Raw genomic sequence first — 25,633 nt, forward strand, 5'->3', positions numbered from 1 at the left:
ATACCTATAATCTGAGACAGCAGTAAAGTAACCCTTTGCAAAAATTAATTAATATCTAATCCGTAGAAGTAATATCATGTCAAGTAGTTAAGACTTTTTAAAGTAGGTGATCAGTTAAATGAAAACTGATTGTGTAGTAGAGTGGGTGCACATGCATCTTTAATCGAAAGAGTTAAGTCGTAGTGACCTCGACGACGCAAACGTCTAAACGTCCGACTTCCAACGCGGAAATCGACACTAATCGTTTTTATAGTAGGTATCTTAGACTAATATTGATCTTTTTACACTAGTGAACAGATCAAGATGTGCCTGTGTTCGATTTGTTTCTAAAAATATATATAAAGGAGAGGTATGATTCCAACGAGGAAATCAATAATAATCGTTTCTTGTGTGCAAATTAATACTTTTTATTTGAAGTGTAAAAAAGACACTAAGACAACTAACTAACTAACTAACTAGCGTCACTGAAAACCAATGCGGATTCGCTGCCGGTAAGTCCACAATTGATGCTATACACTCGGTCAGAACCTTGATGGAAAAGTACAGAGACAACAAAAAGGACTTGCACATGATATTCATCGACCTAGAAAAAGCTTTCGATCGGGTACCGAGAGAACTAATTTGGCGTGCTTTAAGGGCTCAGAGTGTGCCCGAGCATTACATAATGCTTATCAAAGATATGTACCACCAAGTATCAGCCAAAGTGCGAACTCCAGCGGGAACAGGCGATGAGTTTGGTGTGAAGGTTGGTGTGCATCAGGGTTCCGCACTCAGCCCTCTGCTATTTAATATTATAATGGACCATCTCACCTCACATCTGCAACGAGCGCCACCATGGGACATTCTGTATGCGGACGACGTTGTCCTCATCAGTGAAAATGCAAATAGCCTGCAGCAGATTTTGGAAAAGTGGAGGGAAGCTCTGGAAACATCAGGCCTGCGAATAAGCAGCGAGAAGACCGAGTACATGCATTGTAACTTTAGCGGCGTCAACAGCAAACACACCATCTTTCTTCAGAATACCCAGCTAAAAGAAGTGGACCATTTCAAGTACCTAGGATCAATCATCAGTAGGGATGGGTCAATAGACACCGATGTCACCCACCGTATAAATACTGGGTGGATGAAATGGAGAGAACTGTCCGGCGTGCTATGTGACAGCCGAATGCCCGTTCGCATAAAGGGACGAGTATACAAAACAGCCGTCAGACCAGCCATGACATACGGAGCTGAATGCTGGCCTCTCAAAAAGCAGCACGAAAACCAACTGCACTGCGCAGAGATGAAGATGCTCAGGTGGGCAGGTGGTGTGACTAGGCTGGACCATGTCAGAAACACACATATACGAGGAACCTTCAAAGTAAGACCTATCCCAGAAAAACTACAGGAGAGCCGCCTGCGGTGGTACGGACACATTATGAGGCGACCATCTGACCACATGACCAGAAAAGTGCTGGATATTAAAACTAAGCCCCGAGGACGAGGAAGACCCCGAATCACATGGATCGCTGTAGTAAATAAGAACCTCAAACAAGCCCAAGTCACCAAAGAGAAGACCCAGGACCGTGTTGTCTGGAGGCACATGATACGGAGGGCCGACCCCAAATGAAATGGGAAAGAGCCAGGCAAAGAAGAAGAAGAAGTGTAAAAAAGACAACGAATTAATAGATGAGAAGCTTACTTTATACTTACATGATATAACGTTATTTTATAAATTACTCTTTTTATTAATGTAAAATCATAATTCATAACAGTAAATTTTATAATATAAAAAAATAATTATTATTATAATACTGACGAGAGAGATCAATTGTCATGATAAATTAGAAATTATAGTATTCAGTTTTAAAATCTATACAAGTAAATAAAATTGGAATGTCTGTTTGTAATATTAATATTACCGCTTCTTACTGCATATGGACATATAGACGGTATGCCATGCCAAAATATATTTTTTTTGCAATTTTTGTCTGTCTGTCTGTTTGTTCCGGCTAATCTCTGAAACGGCTGGACTGATTTTGACGGGACTTTCACAGGCATATAGCTGATGTAGTAAGGAGTAACTTAGGCTACTTTTATTTTAGAAATTTATTTATTTTATAACTCTGCGAACTGAACAATAACTTTTTTGTCAGTTTCCATGCGGACGAAGTCACGGGCGCAGTTAGTTTAGCAATATGGTCTAGACCACGGAATAACAAATAGTTTTTTTCTATTTCGTGGTCTAGACTCTCGACGTGCTTCTACACAGTTTTATTTGATAGGTATATGAAAGTCATTGATAAGCAAACCCTTGCGCTTGCCGTATAACTTACATTTTACTTTGATAATTAAAAGTCCAATTTAAAACAAAAAGGGAATAATGACGAGGTACTTTGATTCAGATAAAAATAATGTAAACAAGGCCGAGGACACGATCACTGCTCGTTGCGGCTCTCGTTTTAACAAAAAACTATTAGCGTGCACAAAAATCAAGTTTTACCAGACAATAGTCACTAAGGTTACAAAAAACATACAATGCTTTGTAATAAAACAAATTACTTGCCGTCACAAATTTCATGGACCGAATGTAATGTAGTAAGAAAGTTTTGTTTTTTACGTAAAATAATTTATATGGGGCAATTAGGGATAATATTCTGTATTATTTTACGTTAGGTACCTTTTTATTCAACTGAAATTTTCAGGCTGTAAAATATATTACTACCACATTCAATTTTATCAATAAAGTTACTAAGTAAAATAGTTACAAAAAATACACAACAGATAAATTGAATTATTTTTAACTTTGTCATTAATACCTATATAATTTAATGTTTTTATTATGTTACAAAACTGCGTCACTTACTATCCAGAATAAAACATATCCGTAAACGTTAACTAATAAATCTATTGTTAACAACGTTAGATTTATACTAAAACGTTATTTTTGCAATGCGGTAAATCAAATTCAATTGTGCAAATTAATTCAATGATTTAACAATACTATACGTACAACACTATACCATTACTATTTAGTAATCTGTGACTATACAGTTATACACACCTACAATACTACTCGTATACGTAACTTCAATTCTAAAAAAGATTAAACATTAAAATGACTTTAACTATTAACTTAATAATTCAATCATAAAATGGGCATAAAACTTATGTTATGTATCAAGATACTTTTATATACAAAATAAAATGTATTGATTTATTTTTTAAATTAACTTTGACAATTCACTTGCATTTTCTTTTCGGTGAAAACTGCATTCCAAACCAACCAACGTTACGTAAAGCCAAAAAATGGTAAATCATACGGCCATAATTAAAATAAAATTAAAATATTTACTTCTTTATGAGTATATTTTCTGTATTTATTTTAAACCAAATTGCAATATTATTTAAAAGATATTTTTTGTATACATTATTATAGGTAGGATGTGTTCCTATTGTACACGTTGCAGCAAATCGTATCAATTAAATACAATTCATAGGTATAATTATACCCTTGAAGTCTATTTGTAACTATAAGTTATAGTATAAGTAAAATTGGTCAATAAAACGTTTATTGGAAACCGAATCGATCGACTACTCACCACACCTAATATTGGAGGGTTTATTTTCGTAAATGTATATTGTTATTACGGAATTCGTAAACTTCTATAAACAACGTTTACGGCCTCCGTAATCTACTTATAATAAATTAAGAGACATAACACACACTTGATGTTATCGTAAAAGTATAGACCAATTATCTTTTTATACTAGTGACCAGATCAAGATCTACCTAGTTTCGATTTGATTCCATACAAGAAAAGGGGAAGCGTTAATTTAATAATTGTGTTTAGCTCGCAAACTAAAAAAACTAACTTCAATTACATCGACAAGTAACACAACGAAAGTACCTAGGCAAAAAACAGTCAAGTAAATACGCTTTATCATACGTGTACTCAAAAAGTAATCATTAGATCTCGATCAAATTTAAATGGGAATACAAGACAAGCATTACCTAGCTTTCGAATAAAATAAGAATCATCAAATTCGGTATATTCAGTGAAAAATGTAAAGTAGTAGTAGGTCGACGAAAAATGGTCAAGTAAATACGCATTATTAGATATAAACTAGCTGTGTCCGCGTAGAATTTAACAATCGGTTCGCAGAGATAAGAATAAATAAATTTATAAAATAAAAATAGTCTAAGTTACTCCTTACTACATCAGCAGTAAAAAATGGTATTTTGATATATGTACCGTGCACATCCATATGCGTTTAGTAAAAAGCGGTTATTTTAATATTACAAACAGACACTCCAGACAGATTTTATTTATTTATATATATTCAAGATTTACAACATATTTATCATTGTTTTCCCTTTATAACTATATATTGTCAAGTCTCCCTACTACTATGTTCAAGTCTTCCTAGGGTTGGGGACATTTAAACTACATCATCATCATCATCATTACAGCCTATACAGTCCACTGCTGGACATAGGCCTCCACAAGTTTACGCTAAAAATAACGTGAACTCATGTGTTTTGCCCATAGTCACCACGCTGGGCAGGCGGGTTGGTGACCGCAGTACTTTAAACTACATACCAAAATAATAATAATAATGAGCTTTGGTTTTATAAATATGTACCTACTTATCTAGACGTCTAGATACGTCAGTTTTTTGTCTAATTAAATGTCATAGTTACAGTTTTATGTCTGTTAGAGTAAAACAAGGGGGTTCAACTCTCCCGGACTCGGACGGATGTAGGGGACATTGTTTATTCAGTTCAGTGAAGCCTATTGCACTCCCCTGGTGGACATAGGCCTCCTTAAGTTCGCGCCAGACATCCCGGTTTTCCGCAATACTTATCCAGCCTACACTGGTAATCTTAAATAGATCGTCGGTCCAGCGGGCCTGAGGTTGTTCCACACTGCGTTTACCAAAACGCGGTATCAACTTCAGGTCACATCTGCTCCATCGGCCATCGGTCCTGCGACACAGGTCTCCAGCTCACTGCTAATTCAGCTTGATGATTGTGTGGGCTATGTCGGTTACTTTCGTTCTCTCGCGGACAGTCTCATTTCTAATTATATCTTTGAGAGAAACCCCAAGCATAGCTCTTTCCATTGCACGTTGAGCGACTTTAAACTTGTGGACCAGTCCCTTCGTCAGTGTCCACGTCTCGGCTCCGTACACAGGCAGGATGCGTTGCTCGAAGACTTGTTTTCAAGCATTGCAAAATCATCGAAGTGAAGACTCGACGAAGCCTGGCAAACGCCGCCCAGCCCTACAGAATTCTCCTATCGGCCTCCTTCTCGAAGTTGTTGCGGCCTAGTTGGATAGTATGGCCTAGGTAAATATAATCCTGAACAACTCCTAGAAGGGTACCGTCGACCGATACCGATCTCGGTATGACTTGGTTGTTAAACATAACTTTTGTTTTGTCCAAGTTCAGACCACTCTGCATTTGGCCGAGCTCATCCAACGTCTCCGCAAAGATGACGATATCGTCGGCGAAACGAAGATGCGAAATGTACTCGCCGTTGACATTGCGTCCCCCCCCCCCCCAATCCAACATTATTATCATTATTTATTAGGAACAAATTATTAAGATGATAAAAATATAGAAAGACTAACTCTCACGTTTCTAATACTAGAAACCAGTATGAGTCTTACACAAATCAAGCATTTTACTAATACTTTATAAACATTTCCAATTGCAATATTATAACTTGCTTACTACATATAGTTATTTTAATGGCACATTTGTTTGTAGGCTATGTCATTATTGGATAATAAAAAAAACGCCGTTTGTAATGAGTATTAGCTTTTTTGCGATGGTCTTCCCTGTGTACACAAGATATACAAGCTAACCATGGTTTTACTCGTGAAAATCTTGAACGGCTAGGAAAACAACGTTATTAGAAGCCTTATTGAAAACATGACAGAGTAATAATAAGTTATTAATCATTGTGAAGGAAAACTTCTTTACGCACGCTTGACTTGGGTAGTAAGCTGGTGAATGCGTGACGATAGCGTAACGAAAAGTGTGATTGGGCGAGGCGAATGGAAGTTGAGAGGGAGATATAAGTTAGTGAAGATAGAGAGAGAGTTACGTTTCAGTCGTGTGGTCTAAAGCATACTCATGTTTTGAAGTAAAACTTTTTTACGCACACTTGACGCGAACGGAAGTTAAGAGGCAACACAACTCGTTTTTTTTATCTTTGTTAGGGACTTTTATACATAATATCTACATGACAGTTCTATACTAAACTTACTAATATAACACTAACAAGGATCTTCGAAACATTTTTCAATAAACTAAATAATTATACTAAAATATTACTAGATCTTAACTTAATACTAGTGAATATAAACTCTTGTATAGTTTGGCTGAGGTATCAATCGAACTTTCACGTACAAATAAATAAAATTGGATTGTCTGTTTGTAATATTAAAATAACCGCTTTTTACTAAGTGCATATGGATGTATTTGACGGTACATATACCAAAATAACATTTTTTACAATTTTTGTCTGTCTGTCTGTTTGTTCCGGCTGATCTCAGAAACGGCTGAACCGATTTTGATAGGACTTTCATTGGCAGATAGCCGATGTAATAAGGAGTAACTCAGGCTATTTTTATTTTTGAAATTTATGAAATTTATAAGTCTGCGAACTGAACAATAACTTTTTTGTTGAATTCCATGTGGACCATGTCGCGGGCGCAGCTAGTTAATACACACATATATATATATATACATATATATATGTATTTTATATATATATATATGTATTATATATATATATATATGTATTATATATATATATATATATAGTATATACTGCTTAATTATTTCTATATTTCAAGGTTGAATGGCCCTGTAAAATACAATGTCACCTTCGCCAAAATAAATTAACACTTAGATTTTAAATGTTATTGTTATTCGACTATAGAATATATCATTTTTAACCGACTTCCAAAAAAGGAGGAGGTTCTCAAGTCGACTGTATTTTTTTAATAACTTCAGAACTTTTGACTGGGTGGACCGATTTTGACAATTTTTTTTTATCGAAAGGTAGTGTGTGTCATTTTGTCCCACTTAAATTTATTTGAGATCTATTAACTACTTTTCGAGTTATATCTAATAATGCTTTTTTACTTGACTATTTTTTCGACGACCTACGTTGTATTATACCGCATAACTGTTTACTGGGTGTACCGATTTTGATAATTTTTAATTTAATCGAAAGCTGATGTTTATCGTGTGGTCATATTTAAATTTCATCGAGATCTGATAACAACTTTTTGAGTAATTTTTGATAAGGCGTATTATTTCACTATATACTATATTTTCGTCTCCCTACGTTGTATTACTTGTTAATGTAATTGAAGTCGGTTTTTTTCGTTTGCGAGAAAAAACAATTATTACAAATAAAACTCAATAAAAGTCCTATTAAAATAAATTAACAGACTGATTAATTTTATTCTATTGATAAGTGCTGTGTTATATTTTCTACAGTTTTTTGTAAGTTTTCTTTATTTAATTAAAAACAAAAAATCGTTACCAGCTTTTTGAAATATTGCAAGTAAAGATGCGTCATTGTTGGACAAAGTACTTTGTTATTAATAATATTTTTCTGGCCACGATTATTAATCACAATAAAAGTTCTATGAACTTTTGTTCAGATACGGAAGCGATCTACGCTCTTATCTGACAAAATAAAATATATCAAGCTTGTAACATGTTAATCATTTTCCGCTTCATCTCCCACATTTACATTCATCTGATGAGGCAAGATATTTGCAAAAATGTCAACTTGTTGACAAAATGACACGCTTACTTATTTTTTATTACACTTATGCCATGTCTACTTTATTATCAGTTCTTATCATGTTATTCTTAGAGATTTAAAAGTTAGTAGTAAAGATTTATACTGTCACAAACCAATCACTTTTATTACCTAGGTACTTGTTTTCTGTGTTAATACTACTACCTAATACATAATTGGTCATAAACGTATTTTAGAAGTTACATTTTTTTCACAATTGTACCTAATTAATGTAAAGAAATTTGGTGATTTTCTTATTATGAGTAAAACTGATTTAATTTATTCTTGTCAGGTCCAGCGACATGGGTGGAAAAGTTTCCAGAAGCGAGAGGTACCCGTCAAAGTCCCGTCGACATAGTCACGTCTTGTGCCAGTAGCGGCGGTAGCGCTCCGTCCCTCGTGTGGCGCTACTCTGTCAACCATCCTCGATCTGTTGTCAACCCTGGCTACTGCTGGCGGGTTGATGAAAATGGCTACGATTCAGGTACAATACCTTTCGTTAAGAAACCAAGTGACGTTAATGTACCGATGGTACCGATGTCCGATGTGTCCGCTTTAATAATTATTTTGACCGTTATAAATTTTGTTAACGTTCAGTTATATTTGTAAGCTATATATTAATACGTGAAGCAAAAACTTTGTACCCCTTTTTACGAAAATTACGCGGACGGGGGAGTATGAAATTTCGCACACTTATAGTTTATATAGAAAAGAAGTGCAGAATATTGCTCATATATTTTTTTTAATTATGCATAAAAGTACAATAAAGAAATAAAAAAACGTTACACATCTATTTGACGCACACACACACTCTTATTATACTTTTTTGTTAATTGTCAAAGTCTGTAGTCAAATTGAAATTTTTTAAAAAAGGTTCTTTATTTTCATTATTTTTTGGTTTTCTTTAATTTAAATTTTTAATTATGGTCGAATTTCGACTACTGGGCGACCACTAGTATTATAAAATGTGCAAACGGCTTTGTTAATAGAATAATTAAAACACGGTCAAATTCTGGTTAATTTTCAATGTTGACTAGCCCGTTGAAGCAGTTTGCAGTGACCCTGCTTTCTGCTCCGGGTGTTATTGGTTCCATTCGCGCCTCGAGTCTGGATGCGGTACCTATATGTATTTATTTTTTATATAAGTATTATTTATAAGTCTCATCTCGTACCCAACGGTACAGAGAAAAATTTTTGAAATGAATGTGGATATGTTCATGTCAACTTTACCTATATATCCACAAACTGTAGTAACGCGCCTTTGTACGATATGCTACAGACGTTTTTTGAAAGGAATCCTTTGTCCAGCAATAAACGTTTATGGACCTTTTTTAAATGAAACAACTTTTTCGGATTTTATCGCGGTTTATTAAGTTTTTTGATTCCCGATGTATCGGATACTTTACAGCAACCATGGTCATGGGAGGACTGAGGTGTCAGACGTCCTAGCGTTACAAAGTTATTCGAAACTACCCGACATACATCAATATTTTATTTAGTCCTATCTACGCAGAATGTGCTAATTTGAGTCTTAAAATCTGTGGTAAATTAAGCTTGGTTTTTGATTTAATTATATTAATAATGGGATCCCAAGCAGGTGGTAATAGCCAGCCATCTTCTCTATTGACATTTGGATGTTTTTTAATATCAATAGCCTCACGGATCATCCTTGGTTAGAATCGGTGTTCTTTTGCGAGGATCTGTGGTTTATCGAATCTAATATAATGGCTAGCTGTGTCTAGACTATTCACAGATTGCTCACACCGTTTATGGACTTGTATAGTATAGCCTCTATACTATAAAACATTATTGCTTATATTATATAACTTCCTTCTCCTATATGATTATATCTCCTATATCCAGCGATGATGTAGAGTGGTTTCATTCCTATCTGTTTGGACGTCAACAGCGTATCGCTGTCGGGGATCGTTATTCCTCATATTGCCGTCTCAATGCTGGTGTTCCCCAAGGTAGTGTGCTCTCCCCACTTTTGTTTTCTATCTTCATAAATACTGTCACCGAACTCCTTACTGTTTCCTTTCATCTTTATGCTGATGACCTGCAGATTTATTTGACAACGCCAGTTGAGAGCATTGCAAAAGCCGTAGAGACATTAAACGCTAACCTGAACACCATTATAAACTGGAGTCAGTTTTTTGGTCTGTCAGTCAATGCCAGCAAGTCATTGCTCTCAATCATTGGGACATCTAAGCAGTTGTCTAAAATTACTTTTAGTAACATACCGAACGTTACATTCAACGGGACCATTTTAGGCTATTCCAACGTCGTTAAAGATCTAGGTGTCACTGTTGATAGTTCTCTTTCGTGGCGTCCTCACGTCGCTGAGGTAAGCAAGCAAAAAAGGATTTTTGCTACCTTTCACTCGCTCAAGAGGTGGGAGAATTTCTTGCCTATCAAGACAAAGATATCTCTTGTGAATAGTTTGATGCTTCCAATATTAGACTACGCAGATCCATGTTATCCTGATTTATCGGAAGAATTGACCAATAAACTTGACCGCCTGCAAAATCTCTGCATTAGATTTATATTTGGACTCAAAAAATTCGATCATGTCTCGCAGTACCACTCAAAACTCGGATGGCTCCCAATAAAGCACCGTCGTAACCTCCATGTCGTAACTCTCCTTTATTCTATTCTTTTTCGTACGTCTTCCTCGCTATACCTTAAAGAGCGCTTTTCTTTCCTAGGTAACCCTACATTTCACCTAAATCTTCGCTCTCTAAATGATAACAAGTTCAGTTTACCTACTTATAACACGAGCACATATTCCAGTTCTTTCTCGGTAAAGGCGGTAAAACTGTGGAATGCCCTTCCTTCTAAAATCCGTCAATCCTCTTGATTTCTTACACGCATACATTCCCATTATTTTCCCAAAACGACTTATAGTTGTACCCAATTAAGTATTTATTATTATTATTATTTATTTATTTGTTTATTATATTATACATTTAATTATTTTTTATCTATTTATACTTTTTAATACTGTGAGTATTGTGCATGTGTGGATATATGTATAATATATATTGTATATATTATTTAATTATAGCTTATATTATATTCTTAAGCCGCACAAGCCCTTAAATTCAACAAGCTCCTTTCTAGTGGGTTGTCTGGAAGAGATCACTATCTAGTGATAAGACCGCCCGTTGCATGCGACGTAATTATTATTTTTTTCCCCTTTAAGCTTTATACTTATGTCATTGTTATATGTTACTGTGTGCAATAAAGTTATTTATTATTATTATTATTATTATGAGAGAAGCCGAAGCCTTTGCCGTGAGACGTTTACAAGCTGATTCAGTACTTATAAAATTACATAAAACACATGCAAGATGTAATGTAAGGGTACGAAAATAATCAAAAAGAATAGCGGTGTAAATGGTTATATAAATTTATCCTAACAGTTGCACACCACTTTGCAATTCCATTCATCGCATCCGGCGGACTTCCCCTACCGGTGACTCAGATACGACCCTCTTTTTGTGTATTTCGGCCGAAATACCTCTAGCAAGTGTAGCAAATTTACACGAATACTTTATGTACACTTCAGCCTGTAATATCCCACTGCTGAGCATATGCCTCTTTCCCCATTCGTAGGAGAAGGATCAGAGCTTAATGCAGCACGCTGCTAAAATGCGGGTGAGCGGATATATTCCCTACTATGAGTAACGATCGCTATCAGGTGTACATGATAACAACTGGGACCGACAGCTTAACCTGCTCACAAGGACTAACAACCAGACCGGAAATAAATATTTGTATGAATACAAATTCACTCCGAGCGGGAATAGGACCCGCAACCATCGGTGTATAACCGGCGTCGACATGGCACACACACCATTACACCAGAGCGGTCGTCGTATATACTTTATGTATTGGGTATAAATACAAAACCGATCATCTCTTAAAAAAATGATATAGATGTGACCATAATTCACCTAAAACTATTTTGTTGTGGTTGTTTACAGAACTTCGGGGAGGTCCCCTTGGATCTGATGTTTACAAGCTCCAGCAGTGGCACTGTCACTGGGGGGCGGTCAATGGCGAAGGCTCAGAACACACAGTAGACGGACGGGCTTTTTCGGGTGAATTACATCTAGTTCACTGGAACACGAGCAAATACAATAGTTTCACTGAAGCAGCAGGACAACCAGATGGACTTGCTGTACTCGGCGTACTATTAACGGTGGGTAGATTTAATTTTAAATCACATATTGTCAAGCGAAAAAGCGTATGAATATTTTAAGTTCAAATTAATATCTCAAAACATAGTAATGGATTCATTTATATACAATAAAATATAAATGAATCAATTACTAATCATCAAACTGTACTATGTATGACAACTTTTCATTGTCAACTAAGGTTTTTATCTGACCAAGGATCAGAAGGATTAAATACTAATCCATTATTATCCAGAATTATTTTTAACCGACTTCAAAAAAGGAGGAGATTACTCAATTCGACTGTATATGTATGTATGTTCTGTATGTTATACATATATATACACTAGGTGTTCGGGAATAACTACGTCGTTTATCAACCGATTTTGATAAAAAAAATTTGTTGGAAATGAGATATCTCAATTAATGGTAGAAATCGAGGGAAAACCTCGAAAATCTCAGAGGAGACTATTGCGTTTGTTTATTATTTTCGTCTACTACTATACCTGTCGATGTAATTGAAGTCGGTTTTTTTCATTTGCGAGCAAACACAATTATAATTATTCTAAATATAGCGTTGTTAGCCTCTCGCTGTCGTCTGTTTTGTAATTAGTAAACTAATTACTCACTTAACACAAAACTCATTTTATTTTAATTGTAATTACCGAATGTTTAGTTGGACACTATCCCATAATCAGTCTATTTATTTTAAAAGTAACTATAGAATCCAAAGTCACTGGCAAAATGCAACTTATTTGATGTCATCCTTTGAATTGGTGCAATGAACCAACGTTCCGTAACGTCACAATGATTGTGTACATCCGACTTACACAGTCGATTCATGTATCTAATCATATTTTACATCGAATGTAAATAATGTTTGGTTATAATCACACAACTTTTACACAGCTCTCTCCGCTGCATGATCTACTTTCTCTTTGTCAATAATGTTATGCGTCATCTTTTAAAAAATAATAAAATTGAAGTAAAAGGATTCTAATAACTAATTAAATACAAACTAGCGAACCAACAACTACATTCTGCTTGTCTTTGAGATTGCCATTACTTTCTATTTGATAAGACATTATTCAATATACAATTTATTATACATATTTAGAGATCCTAAGAATGCAAAACCTTTTAAGTGTCGAACATAGTTTCACTGCAGCAAAAAGATTATAATTTTATGATCAATTCGAGAAACATAGATTATATGTATTTCTGTAAATACAATATAGCACCTAACTGTACAGTAAACGCATATTTGTAAATTAAATATTTTAATTGAATGAAGCCTTTTTAAATTAATATCTTATCTATAATAAAATGCAAAAGTTAAAATCTTCTTGCAACCTTTACTATTCTTCTAATACGTTATGTAAATTAAATACGTTATGTAAAAAAAATTAAAAATTAATTTTACTTCAACATAAGAATAAGCGTTGTATAAAAGACATAATAATATCACCTAATCAACAATATCATATATAGGTATGTTCTCTCAAACAAAGACGTGGGGAAAGGTTCATTTCTTTCAACCTTCTTTATGCAAAAACAAACTGCTTAAAACTTACTTTCACTATGGTGTGTTCAGCATTAAAATACAAGTCACTAATGTGTACGTTATACTTGTATAGGTATGATATACGAAGAAATTTAAAACAAATTACCTTGTTCCTTACGTTAACAATATATTTTATGTGCAGAAGAAAGCATGTCGAAATCGATCGAAATTAATAATTTTCAATAATTGCTTACATTTATTTGTCAACCACGAATTGCATATAAAAATTGTTATTTCTTAAAACTAAAATAATTATTTTTCGTGACGCCCACATAACGGGAAACCTCTATCATTTTTAATCGACTTCAAAAAAGGAGGAGGTTATCAATTCGAATGTATTTTTTTTTTGTTATGTATCAGAACTGTTGACTGGTTGGACCGATTTCGATGAATTTTGTTTTTATTGAAAGCTGTTGCGTGTTACGTGGTCCTATTTAAATTTAATTGAGATCTGACAAGTACTTTTAGAGCTATATCTAGGTTTATTGATTTTGATGATTCTTACTTTAATCGAAAGCTAATGCTTGTCGTGTAGTTTTGGGCACTACTTATACATTTTCATTTACTTTTTAAGTATTTTTTTTAAATAGTCAGTTATAAAGTCGTTGAATAAACTTTGATGATAAGTTATTAAGTTAAAATACAACGCAAAAATATAAAATACTTATTGTTAGTTATTCAAATTTTTTTGCAAACCTCGCATTGTTTGATTGTCTTCCACGAGTGATTGCTAAATTTGTTATCAGACGGGTCTGATTGTCTTTTAATGCTAATTTGTTGAGTAACAAACGGGATTGGGTAGCTTAGGAAGCGTTAGAAAACCATAATTATGAATTATATTTATTATTATATAAACTGAATTATTGCTCTTTAAAACGTAGTTTTGCTGAACGATGTGTAATAATTAACTATAGTGTAATAATTAAAAATAAATCTAGCTACATCAATCCATAGAATGCTATTAAATGAAAATATATATATATATATATATATATATATATATATAATATTTATTTCCAGGTTGGGTCTAAACATAATGAACTGGACAAGGTAGTGCGACTGCTGCCATACATTCAACACAAAGGCGATAAGGTGACATTTTCTGAGCCCCTCAATCCTGCAAATCTCCTGCCAATACGCATCGCGTATTGGACGTACCCCGGCTCGCTGACGACGCCGCCGTGTACAGAATCTGTCACTTGGATACTATTCAAGGAACCGGTAGAAGTTTCTGCTGAGCAGGTACGTTTTATTCTTTATGATTTTTATAACAGTAAAAATAACATTACCTATTAACCGATATTATTTTGTCAATAAACTTAAAACACTTAGGGCCCGTTTCAAGAGTTTGTGGATAACGCTATTTGACGAAGGATGATACAAATATACTTTGACAGCGGGAGGTAGAATAGGCCAGTAGGACCTCTTTAACCTCAATTAATAAACTGCAACTTTAAGATAATATATATGGGAATAGAAATATCTCAAAAATACAGAAGAATTCTATAATAAATAATTGTGTTTGCTCGCAAACGAAAAAAAACCGACTTCAATTACATCGACGAGTAATACAACGTAGATCGACGAAAAAATACTCAAGTTATCAAAGATTACTCAAAAAGTAGTTATCAGATCTCAATGAAATTTATATGTGACCACATGACAAACATCAGCATTCGATTAAATTAAAAATTATTAAAATCGGTACACCCAGTAAAAAGTTATTGCGGATTTTCAAGAAGTTTCCTCGATTTCTCTGGGATCCCATTATCAGATCCTGGTTTCCTTATCATGGTACTAAACTAAAGATATCTTCTTTCCAACAAAAAAGAATTATCAAAATCGGTACACCCAGTAAAAAGTTATTGTGGATTTTCAAGAATTTCCATCAATTTCTCTGGGATCCCATCATCAGATCCTGGTTTCCTTATCATGATACCAAACTAGGAATATCTCCTTTTTAACAAAAAAAGAATTATCAAAATTGGTACATCCAGTAGAAAGTTATGCGGTATAATACAACGTAGGTCGACGAAAAAAAGCGTCCAGTAAAAACGCATTATTAGATATAGCTCGAAAAGTAGTTGTTAGATCTCAAATAAATTTAAATGGGACCAATTGGCACACACTACCTTTCGATTAAAAGAAAATTTGTCGAAATCGCTCCACCCAGTCAAAAGTTCTGATGTAAAAATACAGTCGAATTGAGAACCTCCTCCTTTTTTGGAAGTCGGTTAAAAGAATAATGAATCAAAAATTTTTTACTGTGGGATACTGTCATCTGTCCAATAACGTTATGAAGGATAAAAAAGGTTTATTAATTTTTACTTTTCAGTTTTTTCGCCTTTTTATTTTTTATTAAACAGCTTTTATGCACTCTCTGGTTCAAACTTACACTTGCAAAGCAATATCCTATGGAAAAAATGTCATAAACCTCATAAAAATATAGACAAAGGCAGAATAAATTCTCATACCGAGTTATGAGAGACTGAGATATATTTATACGTATACATTTTAATTTATTTAATTTTGTGTTTATTATTTCAGCTGGCATTAATGCGAAAATTAAGATGTGGAGAAGCCTCTTGTGGAGAAGAAGCGATGGAGCTCCTTCACAATTATCGTCCTACACTGCCCCTCGGCAACCGAGAGTTGCGCGATTATGGTGGCAACTAACGTTTTCGAAATATTAAATTTTATATAAAGTGCCCGTGATATTTTTAAATTATGAACGTAGGTATATAGATTTTACTTGTATAAATAACACAAGATTATGATATTTTAACTGGCGCCGTAGCCCCAGTTACAGAAACATGCGCCAAATTGGTGCATCTGAACATACCTACAAGTTTGCAAAAAATGCAATTTTTTTTCAATTGCTAATTATGTTGCTAACGATGTTTGGCACTGATTGTAATATTGTAAGGAAGATATAGAAACAATAATATGTTTCGAGTTATCTTCCAAGGCTCCAATAACCTCATCCTTACGACGCCTTTAGAATATTTAGAAGCAAAACATGGTACTATATTTTGCTTTAAAATATAAATCATTATAGTCAATCACAATGTTGTGTTAGCAGCTAGTTAAATAGTCATGTATGTACACCCTATTATTATTATAATTAGCAATAGGTAAGTGTAAAAATATTTTTGCTGATTAAATATTTATTTATTGTTATTATTCATGCAGTAAATACAAAAATGTTTAACTACAAATTATTTAAAACTCGTTATGATATATAGAATCAAGTGTACATTAAAACATGTTTTATGTTCATTAAATAAGAAAGGCCGTTATTAATACAACTAATATGTGCAACAAAAAGAAAATGGAGGCTTTCCAAAATTAGTGCCTTAATACTGGTGATACTGGCGATGAATTGAATTCTTTAAATTATAATAGGTCTAATTATATTCATTATGATCTTACCATTAACACAAGTGAACTGGAATAATTATGAACTAATGAGTATGTCTTATTGTTAGAAACTTGAAAATTTTACTATAAAGTCATACTGAAGACGTAAATAAAATATGTATAAAACGTTATTTGTAGTGTTGTGTCTTTATTGTTCAAAGACATTTTTTATTTATTTTTACAAGAACAATTTTATTTTATTATATTTATCTACATGAACAATCTTATTGAGTGGACCTACTGTTTCTTTTATATTGCGTGTTTCAGTTAAGTAACGACACAGTTATATTACCTGTGATCTCATCCGATGTAATGATAAAATACTATTAAGACAATAATTTTAATATGTCATCATTGTGTTGCATATTTAGCTTTTAGAGTATTATGCGACAATTTTAGAAATGTGTAATAAACATATTATTGAATTTTGTATACTACTGTGTTTTATTTGACAATCTTTATTTTGCAATAGTGTGTGTAGTTGCCTAAACATTGGCAGTCGTGGGTTCAATCCCTGCTCAGGGTAGACATTTGTATTACCTAGTACAAATATTTGTATCTACTCTTGATGTATGTCTGTATGTCCTTGTATGTATTTCTATCGTAGCACATAAAACTTTCAGTTCCGGTTGTTAATGATAATGATCGGTACTCGTAATAAGATATTGTTAAGCTAGTCTAAGATATGTAGAAAAAGGCCTACGTGACCTAGGGACGTAGTAGGCTTCAAGCCAGTGTTATATTTAATTTGAAAAAAGATGAAGATGCGGCGATAAGCTGTTGAATGGGCAATAGCAATAGATTTATACAGATTACGTTACGTGTTTTAAATACTTCGACATATCGTTATATCGCTTCAGCCTGTAATATCCCACTGCTGGACAAAGGTGTCTTTCCCTGAAGTCTGTAGTTGAAAGATCAGAGCTCAACCCAGCATGCTGCTCCAATGCGATTTGGCGGATATATTCCCTACTATGAGTAACGATCCTTATCAGGTGTACATGATAACAACCGGGACCGACGGCTAAAAGTGCCCTCCGAGGCACGATGGGGAGACCCACAAGGACTGCACAAACACCCAGACCACGGCAAACATCTGTATGGCCAATACAAATGCTTGTCATGTGCGGGGATCGAACCCGCAACAGCCATAAACCAGTGCTGTGACCGTTGCGCCAACGCGGCGTCAATGGGGAAATATGGTGAAGGTGCAAAACTAAAGTAATTCCAATACAAGTAGCTAAGATGTGGAGATGCCCCAAGTTAACTTGTCACGATTATAATGAAGCATTTTTGAAGTAAAACTTCTTTACGCACTGTTGACTTGGGGAGTAAGCTGGTGAATCGATGACGAGACTGCGAGAGCGCTCACAGTGCCCGTGGGTGCTCTATAGACGAAGGCGAGGGAGTCCCACACTCCCGCCGGCCTCGTCGGCGGAGTGCATAAAACTTAAAAGCATTTCCCCGCGGAAAAAAAAGATTTGTCTTCGTAGCCAAGTTTTCTTAGATAGGTAACATTAAAAAATCAAACATGGCGGCCATGCGAAGCATTGTAGTTAATGAAAAAAAAATATTCTCAATTCAAGAATTTCAAAAAGGTATATCATGATTATTATTACTGTAATACAAATAAAAAAAAATACAATAAAGTTAAAAAAATGTAGCCTTTGCTCTTTCCCATGCCTATGCCAAGCAAGGTGCGAGCCGCGGTTATTCCTCGCCACCTAGGCGACGATTAATTTCGGGGTGTAACCTTTCCAATAAAAAAAGAATTATCAAATTTGGACTACTCTGTAAAAAGTTATGTATGGTCAAACATAAATACCTAATTGTATTTTCTCGCCAATGAAAAAAAATTACTTCAATTACACTCCGTAGCGTGCATTTCATATGGGCAGAAAGGCACTGCCTACCTTGGCATGTTACTAAAAATGATATATAAAACATGAACATTACAATTATTTTTGAATACATATTTTTAAAAAAGACATAAATCATAATTCAATTTAAATCCGCTTCAATAAAACCCGCCGTCATATATGCGATATCAGCGCTTCGTGTGCATCGACGACGGGCCTTTTATGAAACTTATGCCTATAATCACATTACAACATTACAAATGTTAGCAATGACAGTAAGACATTATATAATCCTACAATTTTATAATGTCACGCGCGTTATATGGAATACGAACAAAGTATTGTGTTTTTAACATTGGTCGGCTTAACAACGAAATTAGGCACAGCCTAAAAATAGCTCCCTTATCATGGGATATCTCCTTTCCAACAAAAAAAGAACGAGGAATATATATATATATATATATATATATATATATATATATATATAGGAATATATATATATATATATATATATATATATATATATATATATATATATGGTCGAATTGAGTATCCTCCTCCTTTTTTGAAGTCTGTTAAAAAAATATATACGTGGGGACTTTAGAACCTCAAAAAATTACAAAATTACATGATTTAAACTATTTTAATAAATTGAACCGATAACGTCATTTGTTTCACTAAAAAGCCATAAATAAAATAATAATTAAAAAAAAACAAAAACCGGCCTGCGTGAAGAACAACTAATAGAAAATCAACTGAAATGCTGGAACAAGATAAAAATTCATTAATTACAGAAAACCAGTGAAATAAATCGGTAGTTCTTCGAAGTTTTATGCAACATCGTAGGTACATAATACGTAACACGCTCGTGGAAGATGGCTTTGGTGCACCCGATCCCTAAGAAAGGGGACCGCTCAGATCCGTCCAATTATAGACCAATTGCTATAACTTCTTTGTTTTCAAAGATTATGGAATCCATAATCAACTGCCAGCTCCGGCGGTATTTAGAGGATCACCAGCTGATTGCGATCGCCAATATGGCTTTCAACGGAGTCGCTCGGCTGGTGATCTTCTAACATTCTTAACTCAGCGATGGGCGGAGGCAGTTGAGAGCAAAGGAGAAGCGCTGGCGGTTAGTTTGGACATAGCGAAGGCCTTTGATCGGGTGTGGCATAGGGCACTTCTAACAAAGCTACCATCCTATGGGCTTCCCGAGAAATTATGTAAATGGATCACCAGTTTTTTGGCAGACAGGAACATCAAAGTCGTTGTTGACGGTGCATGCTCGGACCTCAATTCTGTCAATGCTGGCGTTAACCAATGCTGTGTACTATCACCTACCTTGTTCCTTCTGCATATCAATGACCTGTTACAAACTAGTGGCATTCATTGCTATGCGGACGACAGCACCGGGGACGCCTTATACACAGGCCGTCCTAATATTTCTCGGGAACAAGTCGATGAATGTCGGAACAAACTTGTGTCTGAAATCGAGTCTCTTTTAGCCAAAGTCTCGCAATGGGGACGATATAATCTAGTCCAGTTTAACCCTAATAAGACACAAGTTTGCGCGTTTACCGCAAAAAAAACACCCTTCGTCGTTCATCTCAAATTTGAAGGCACTCCCTTAACAGCCTCGGCCAGTATTGGGATACTTGGCGTCGACATATCGAGCAATGTGCAATTTCGTGGTCATCTGGAAGGAAAGGCTAAACTAGCCTCGAAGAAACTTGTTGTGCTCAGTAGGGCGAAGCAGTATTTCATGCCTTGCCACCGCCTACAATTATATAAGGCACAGATCCGGCCCCACATGGAATACTGCTCTCACCTATGGGCTGGGGCGCCCCAGTACCAGCTCCTTCCATTTGACCGTGTTCAACGCCGAGCGGCTCGAATCGTTGACGACAAGATTCTCTCCGATCGGCTCGATTCTTTGGCACTGCGTAGAGATGTCGGGTCACTCTGCATCTTCTACCGTATTTACCACGGGGAGTGTTCTGAGGAATTGTTCGGACTAATACCTACAGCAGAATTCCACCACCGGACATCGCGTCAAAATTCAAAATTTCACCCACATCACCTCGATGTCTGGATGTCTACGACAGCTCGATTTTTGCGCCATTTTCTGCCACGCACGTCGTGGAACCAGCTGCCACCTACGGTATTTCCGAACCAATACGACCTAGGGACATTCAAAAGAAGAGCATATTACTTTTTGAAAGGCCGGCAACGCGCCTGTTAATCCTTTGATGTGGCGGTTGTCTGTGGATGTTGTTTTTCACTTACCATCAGGTGAGCCAACTGTCCGTTTGCCCCCTATTCTATAAAAAATAATAATAATAATAATATGCAGTCGGAGGCATGAAATTGAGGGATAAGTCAAAAAATTCTCACTTTGTGCATCTTTGTGCGTGTACAATCGCTTACTATTTTTAAAAAGGCTGGCAGAAAGCATTTTCTTCATATTCAATTTGAATAAAAGTACCTGGGTGACCGAGCTTAGCTCGGTATTTTTAGTAAATCGTGTTTTTTGAAATCATATTTAAATACGAATTACAAATTTATAAAATATGAATAATATTTTTTTTTACCGATAATAATAAAAAATATAAATGAATATAAAAAATCTAAAATAAAAAATAATTAAAAAATAATAATGATACCTACAATATGAATAATATTTTTCGATGTTACCGACATAATAATAAAAAATAAGAACTATAGCTATTAAAATAAAAAATAACGAGTGCAATTAGAAAAAAAAAGAAAAAATAATAATCGATCTGGAAATTTGAGTATTGAACCGTGGTCTTTTCAGTAGATCGCGACCGGCCGATTTCCCACCTGAGCTACGAGTATTACAAGTCTTTTGGCAAGTGCGAAATTTACCTTCGTATTCTAACGATATTGTAGCTATTTTTTCATTGTCTAAAAACTGGGATAAAACGACATTTTCTAAAAATGAATCCTAGTTAGATTTATTTATCTTCCCGAAATCCCTAGCATACTAAATTTCATGAAAATCGTTGGAGCCGTTTGCAAGATTCAGATTCTCTCTCTCTCTCTCTCTCTCTCTCTATATATATATATATATATATATATATATATATATATATATATATATTATATAATTATATATAATATATATATATACACAAGAATTGCTCGTTTAATAGTATTAGATATATACTATCTATGTATGTACTTATATGTATAATATGTGTTTAAGTAAATATATTCACATGTTTATGTTACAATTTATACACCTACACCGAAACAATACTATCTCCTCTGCCCCTACGTTGCCTGGAAGAGATCGCTCCAGGCAGAGCTAGTATAAAATAAAATAAAATAAAATAAATATAATATATGCGCAAAAAAATGTGTTCATTTACGACATCGCATTAGAAACCTCTTAAAACTTTTAGTGTTCCTCTACTATATTATGCATGTATTATTTATATAAATAAATAAAATTGGAGGTCTGTTTGTAATATTAAAATAACCGCTTTTTACTGAATGCATATGGATGTATACACGATACATATACCGAAATAACATTTTTTACAATTTTTGTCTGTCTGTCGGTTTGTTCCAGCTAATCTATGAAACGGCTGGACTGATTTTGACGTGACTTTCACTGTTCGTTAGCTGATATAGTAATGAGTAAATTAGGCTACATTTATTTTCGAAGTTTAACGAAAGAACAATAATTGTTTTGTTGAATTCCACACAGACGAAGTCGCGGGCACAGATAGTCTGTACAGATAAACCTTCCTCTGGAATCACTCTATTTACTAAAGAAAACCACATCAGAATCCGTTGCGTAGTTTTAAAGATCTACCTACACATACAGACAGCGGGAAGTGACTTTGTTTTATACTACGTAGTGACATGTCAATTTCTTGGGATTAAGTATATGAAAAACTTTTGAATATAATTTCTAGTCTTAACAGTTATGGTAATAAGCTTTTAGATATTCTTGATGTAAATAATTTGTGTATTATTAATTTTGGAGAGCTTACAAGGCGCACTCTGCCTTTTGAAGGTAAAAGCGTGATGGACCTAACTATTTGCTCACCACAGTTTGTGTCACAATTAACATGTTCTGTATTAAGTTCAACCTATGGAAGTGATCATTTTCCTGTAATCACTTCTTGTGCTTTTAATAATGTAAATGTACCAAAACAGAACATAAGACTGCTTCCTAGATATAACCTTAATATTGTTACATCAGAAACATGGGAGCAATTTAGTAATAAAGTTGATACAAAACTGCTACAACTATTGTCTAATAATGCACTTATTGATGCTGTTGTTTTCACGGATTGAAAGTGCTAATGAAATCTTCCCGGTGAAAAATGAAACTTCTCATATTCCTAGTCCACCTTGGTGGGATAAAGGTTGTATTGAAGCTATAAAAAAAAGAAAACAGGCTGAAAAAGAATATAGTAACAATATGCGTTTGGAAAACTATCTGTCATTAAAAAAAATATTGTAAACAATATTAGATTACTTTTCAAAAGAAAAAAATGTGATGGTTGGAGAAATTTCTGCTCCTCGTTATCTCCTCATACTCCTCCATCAGATGTATGGAAAAAGATAAGATTCAAGTCAGCATATAATACAACCCATTCTGTATCACTCCCCAGCAGTATAGCAAATGATTTTCTAGATAAACTTGCTCCTCCAACAGTTATAGTAAATATATACTTAGCAGACGAACATGACGAATTTCCAGAAATAAATTCTTTCTTTAGCAAAACGGAATTGCAAAATGTATTATCATATGTCGCAGACTCTGCCCCTGGACCTGATGGTATATATTACTCACTAGCTTATGCGCGCGACTTCATCCGCGTGGAACAGAAGCGCCCGTAATACTTGATCATTATTTTGCTGTGATGTTATTTTAAAACCGATATCTCCTGAGATACTCATTGAAATCGAATTATGTAAAAGGCTATTTTGTTTCAAATTTAAATACTTGTGATGAATAACGTATTTATTTAGATAAGGATTAATATCATATTTATAAAAACATCTTCGCAAATAACGCATTATTTTAGAACAAACTTGGTTAGCATAAAAAAGGTTATAGTGAGCCAACCTTAAAAGATATATAATATATATATATTTCTTGTGTACGTATGTATGTCACTGAACTCCTCCTAGATGGCTGGACCGATTTTGATGAAATTTTTTGTGTGAGTTCAAGGGGATTCGAGGATGGTTTAGATTCACAATTTGGTCCACTGGAAAATGTTTATTTAACTAATTTTTCATTTATAAGTAGTTGATAATTTTGGAATGTTTTACATTGGATCCGGTAGACTGCGCTACCATCGCAACATCAAATATTAAATATTATTCTATTTTAATTTCAGTTTGTTCCGACAGTTAGTGCTGCGATCAAATTGAGAAAAATATTTGAAATTTTGTGTTATGGCAAAACAGCGTTTGCGGGTTCAGCTAGTATTAGTATAGATTTATTTCTCATCCTAATGACAATAGTTTGACAATATACCTAAAAATAATAAAAATTATTTTTCAGTTTAGCAATATCCCATTAGAATGGAAATGTCAACTTATTATCCCTATATTAAAAACAAACAAGGATCCTCTCCTCCCATCCTCATATCGCCCCATAGTTCTTTCATCAGTCTTTTTAAAAACAATTGAACATTTAGTTAAAAATCGCCTTAAGTGGTTCGTAGAAAGTAACTCTCTTCTTTCTTCGTCCCAGTTTGGTTTTCAGCGAAATAAAAGCACGTACGACAATATAGGTATATATACTTCGGATATAAGATTAGCTTTCTCTGTAAATAAATTTGTGCTTTCAGCCTTCCTAGATCTGTCGAATGCCTATGATAATGTCATTGTATCAATACTAAGACAAAAATTATTGAGTCTTAAAATCCCCAGCAAAATTATTTCATTTATAATAAATATGCTTACTGATAGATCAATTATTTTTTACAATAATAACCAAAAATATTTAAGAATCCTCACCAATGGTTTACCACAAGGGTCAGTTTTAAGTCCCTTGTTGTTCAATTTGTATACCTATGTTTTAGATTTAGCAATTGACAAGAATGTTGAAGTTTTGCAATATGCGGATGACTAACTTTTATACATAAAACGAAATAATATTGATGATGCGTCTGCGAAATTAACAGAATCTATCTAAAACGGTGGTTAGATAATCATGGTCTCGATTTATCACCATCAAAAAGCTCCGTCGTACTTTTTCATCGAATGCGTAGAGCTCCATTACTCCATGTGATTTATGACAACAGTATTATACCGCAAAATAACCATCATAAATTTTTAGGTATTATATTAGACGAAAAACTACCAGGAACATCTCACTTTGATTTTATTATAAATAGATGTGAAAGAAATTTAAATATTATGAGATGTCTTGCAGGTGTATGGTAGGGTGCCCATCTTTTTTACTTAAAATTGATATATAATGCTTTAACACGTAGCATATTAGAATATGGACCTTCTTGCTAGAACCTGGGTCTATGTCGGGATTTAAAGCATTGGACAAAATTCAAGCTAAATGTCTTAGAATGATCTGTGGGGCCATGAAAACTAGCCCTATTAATGCTTTACAGGTTGAATGCTGTGACCCTCCTTTGCATTTACGTCGTCAATATTTGGCAGCCAAATACCTCCTACGCTGCCTTCAACTCACTGACCATCCAATTATTGCAAAGCTTCAACAACTTGCTTATTTTGTTTCTAATAGTTCGTATTGGACAAATAAACCAAACCCGTGTTTAGTTA

The 25,633-nt window shown here is 34.4% G+C and overlaps 1 protein-coding gene across 1 annotated transcript; it reads left to right on the forward strand.

The window, feature by feature from the left end:
* Positions 1 to 8,099: 8,099 nt before the first annotated feature.
* LOC123661259 (carbonic anhydrase 2-like) lies at positions 8,100 to 17,413 on the forward strand (the record flags this gene model as incomplete). Its single annotated transcript, XM_045596274.1, has 4 exons — positions 8,100 to 8,295; positions 11,801 to 12,018; positions 14,580 to 14,801; positions 16,107 to 17,413. Coding segments are annotated over 4 exons (765 nt in total), but the record flags the coding sequence as incomplete, so codon positions are not given.
* Positions 17,414 to 25,633: the final 8,220 nt, after the last annotated feature.

Source organism: Melitaea cinxia, chromosome 1 (assembly GCF_905220565.1).
Source record: "Melitaea cinxia chromosome 1, ilMelCinx1.1, whole genome shotgun sequence".
Classification (NCBI taxonomy): domain Eukaryota; kingdom Metazoa; phylum Arthropoda; class Insecta; order Lepidoptera; family Nymphalidae; genus Melitaea; species Melitaea cinxia.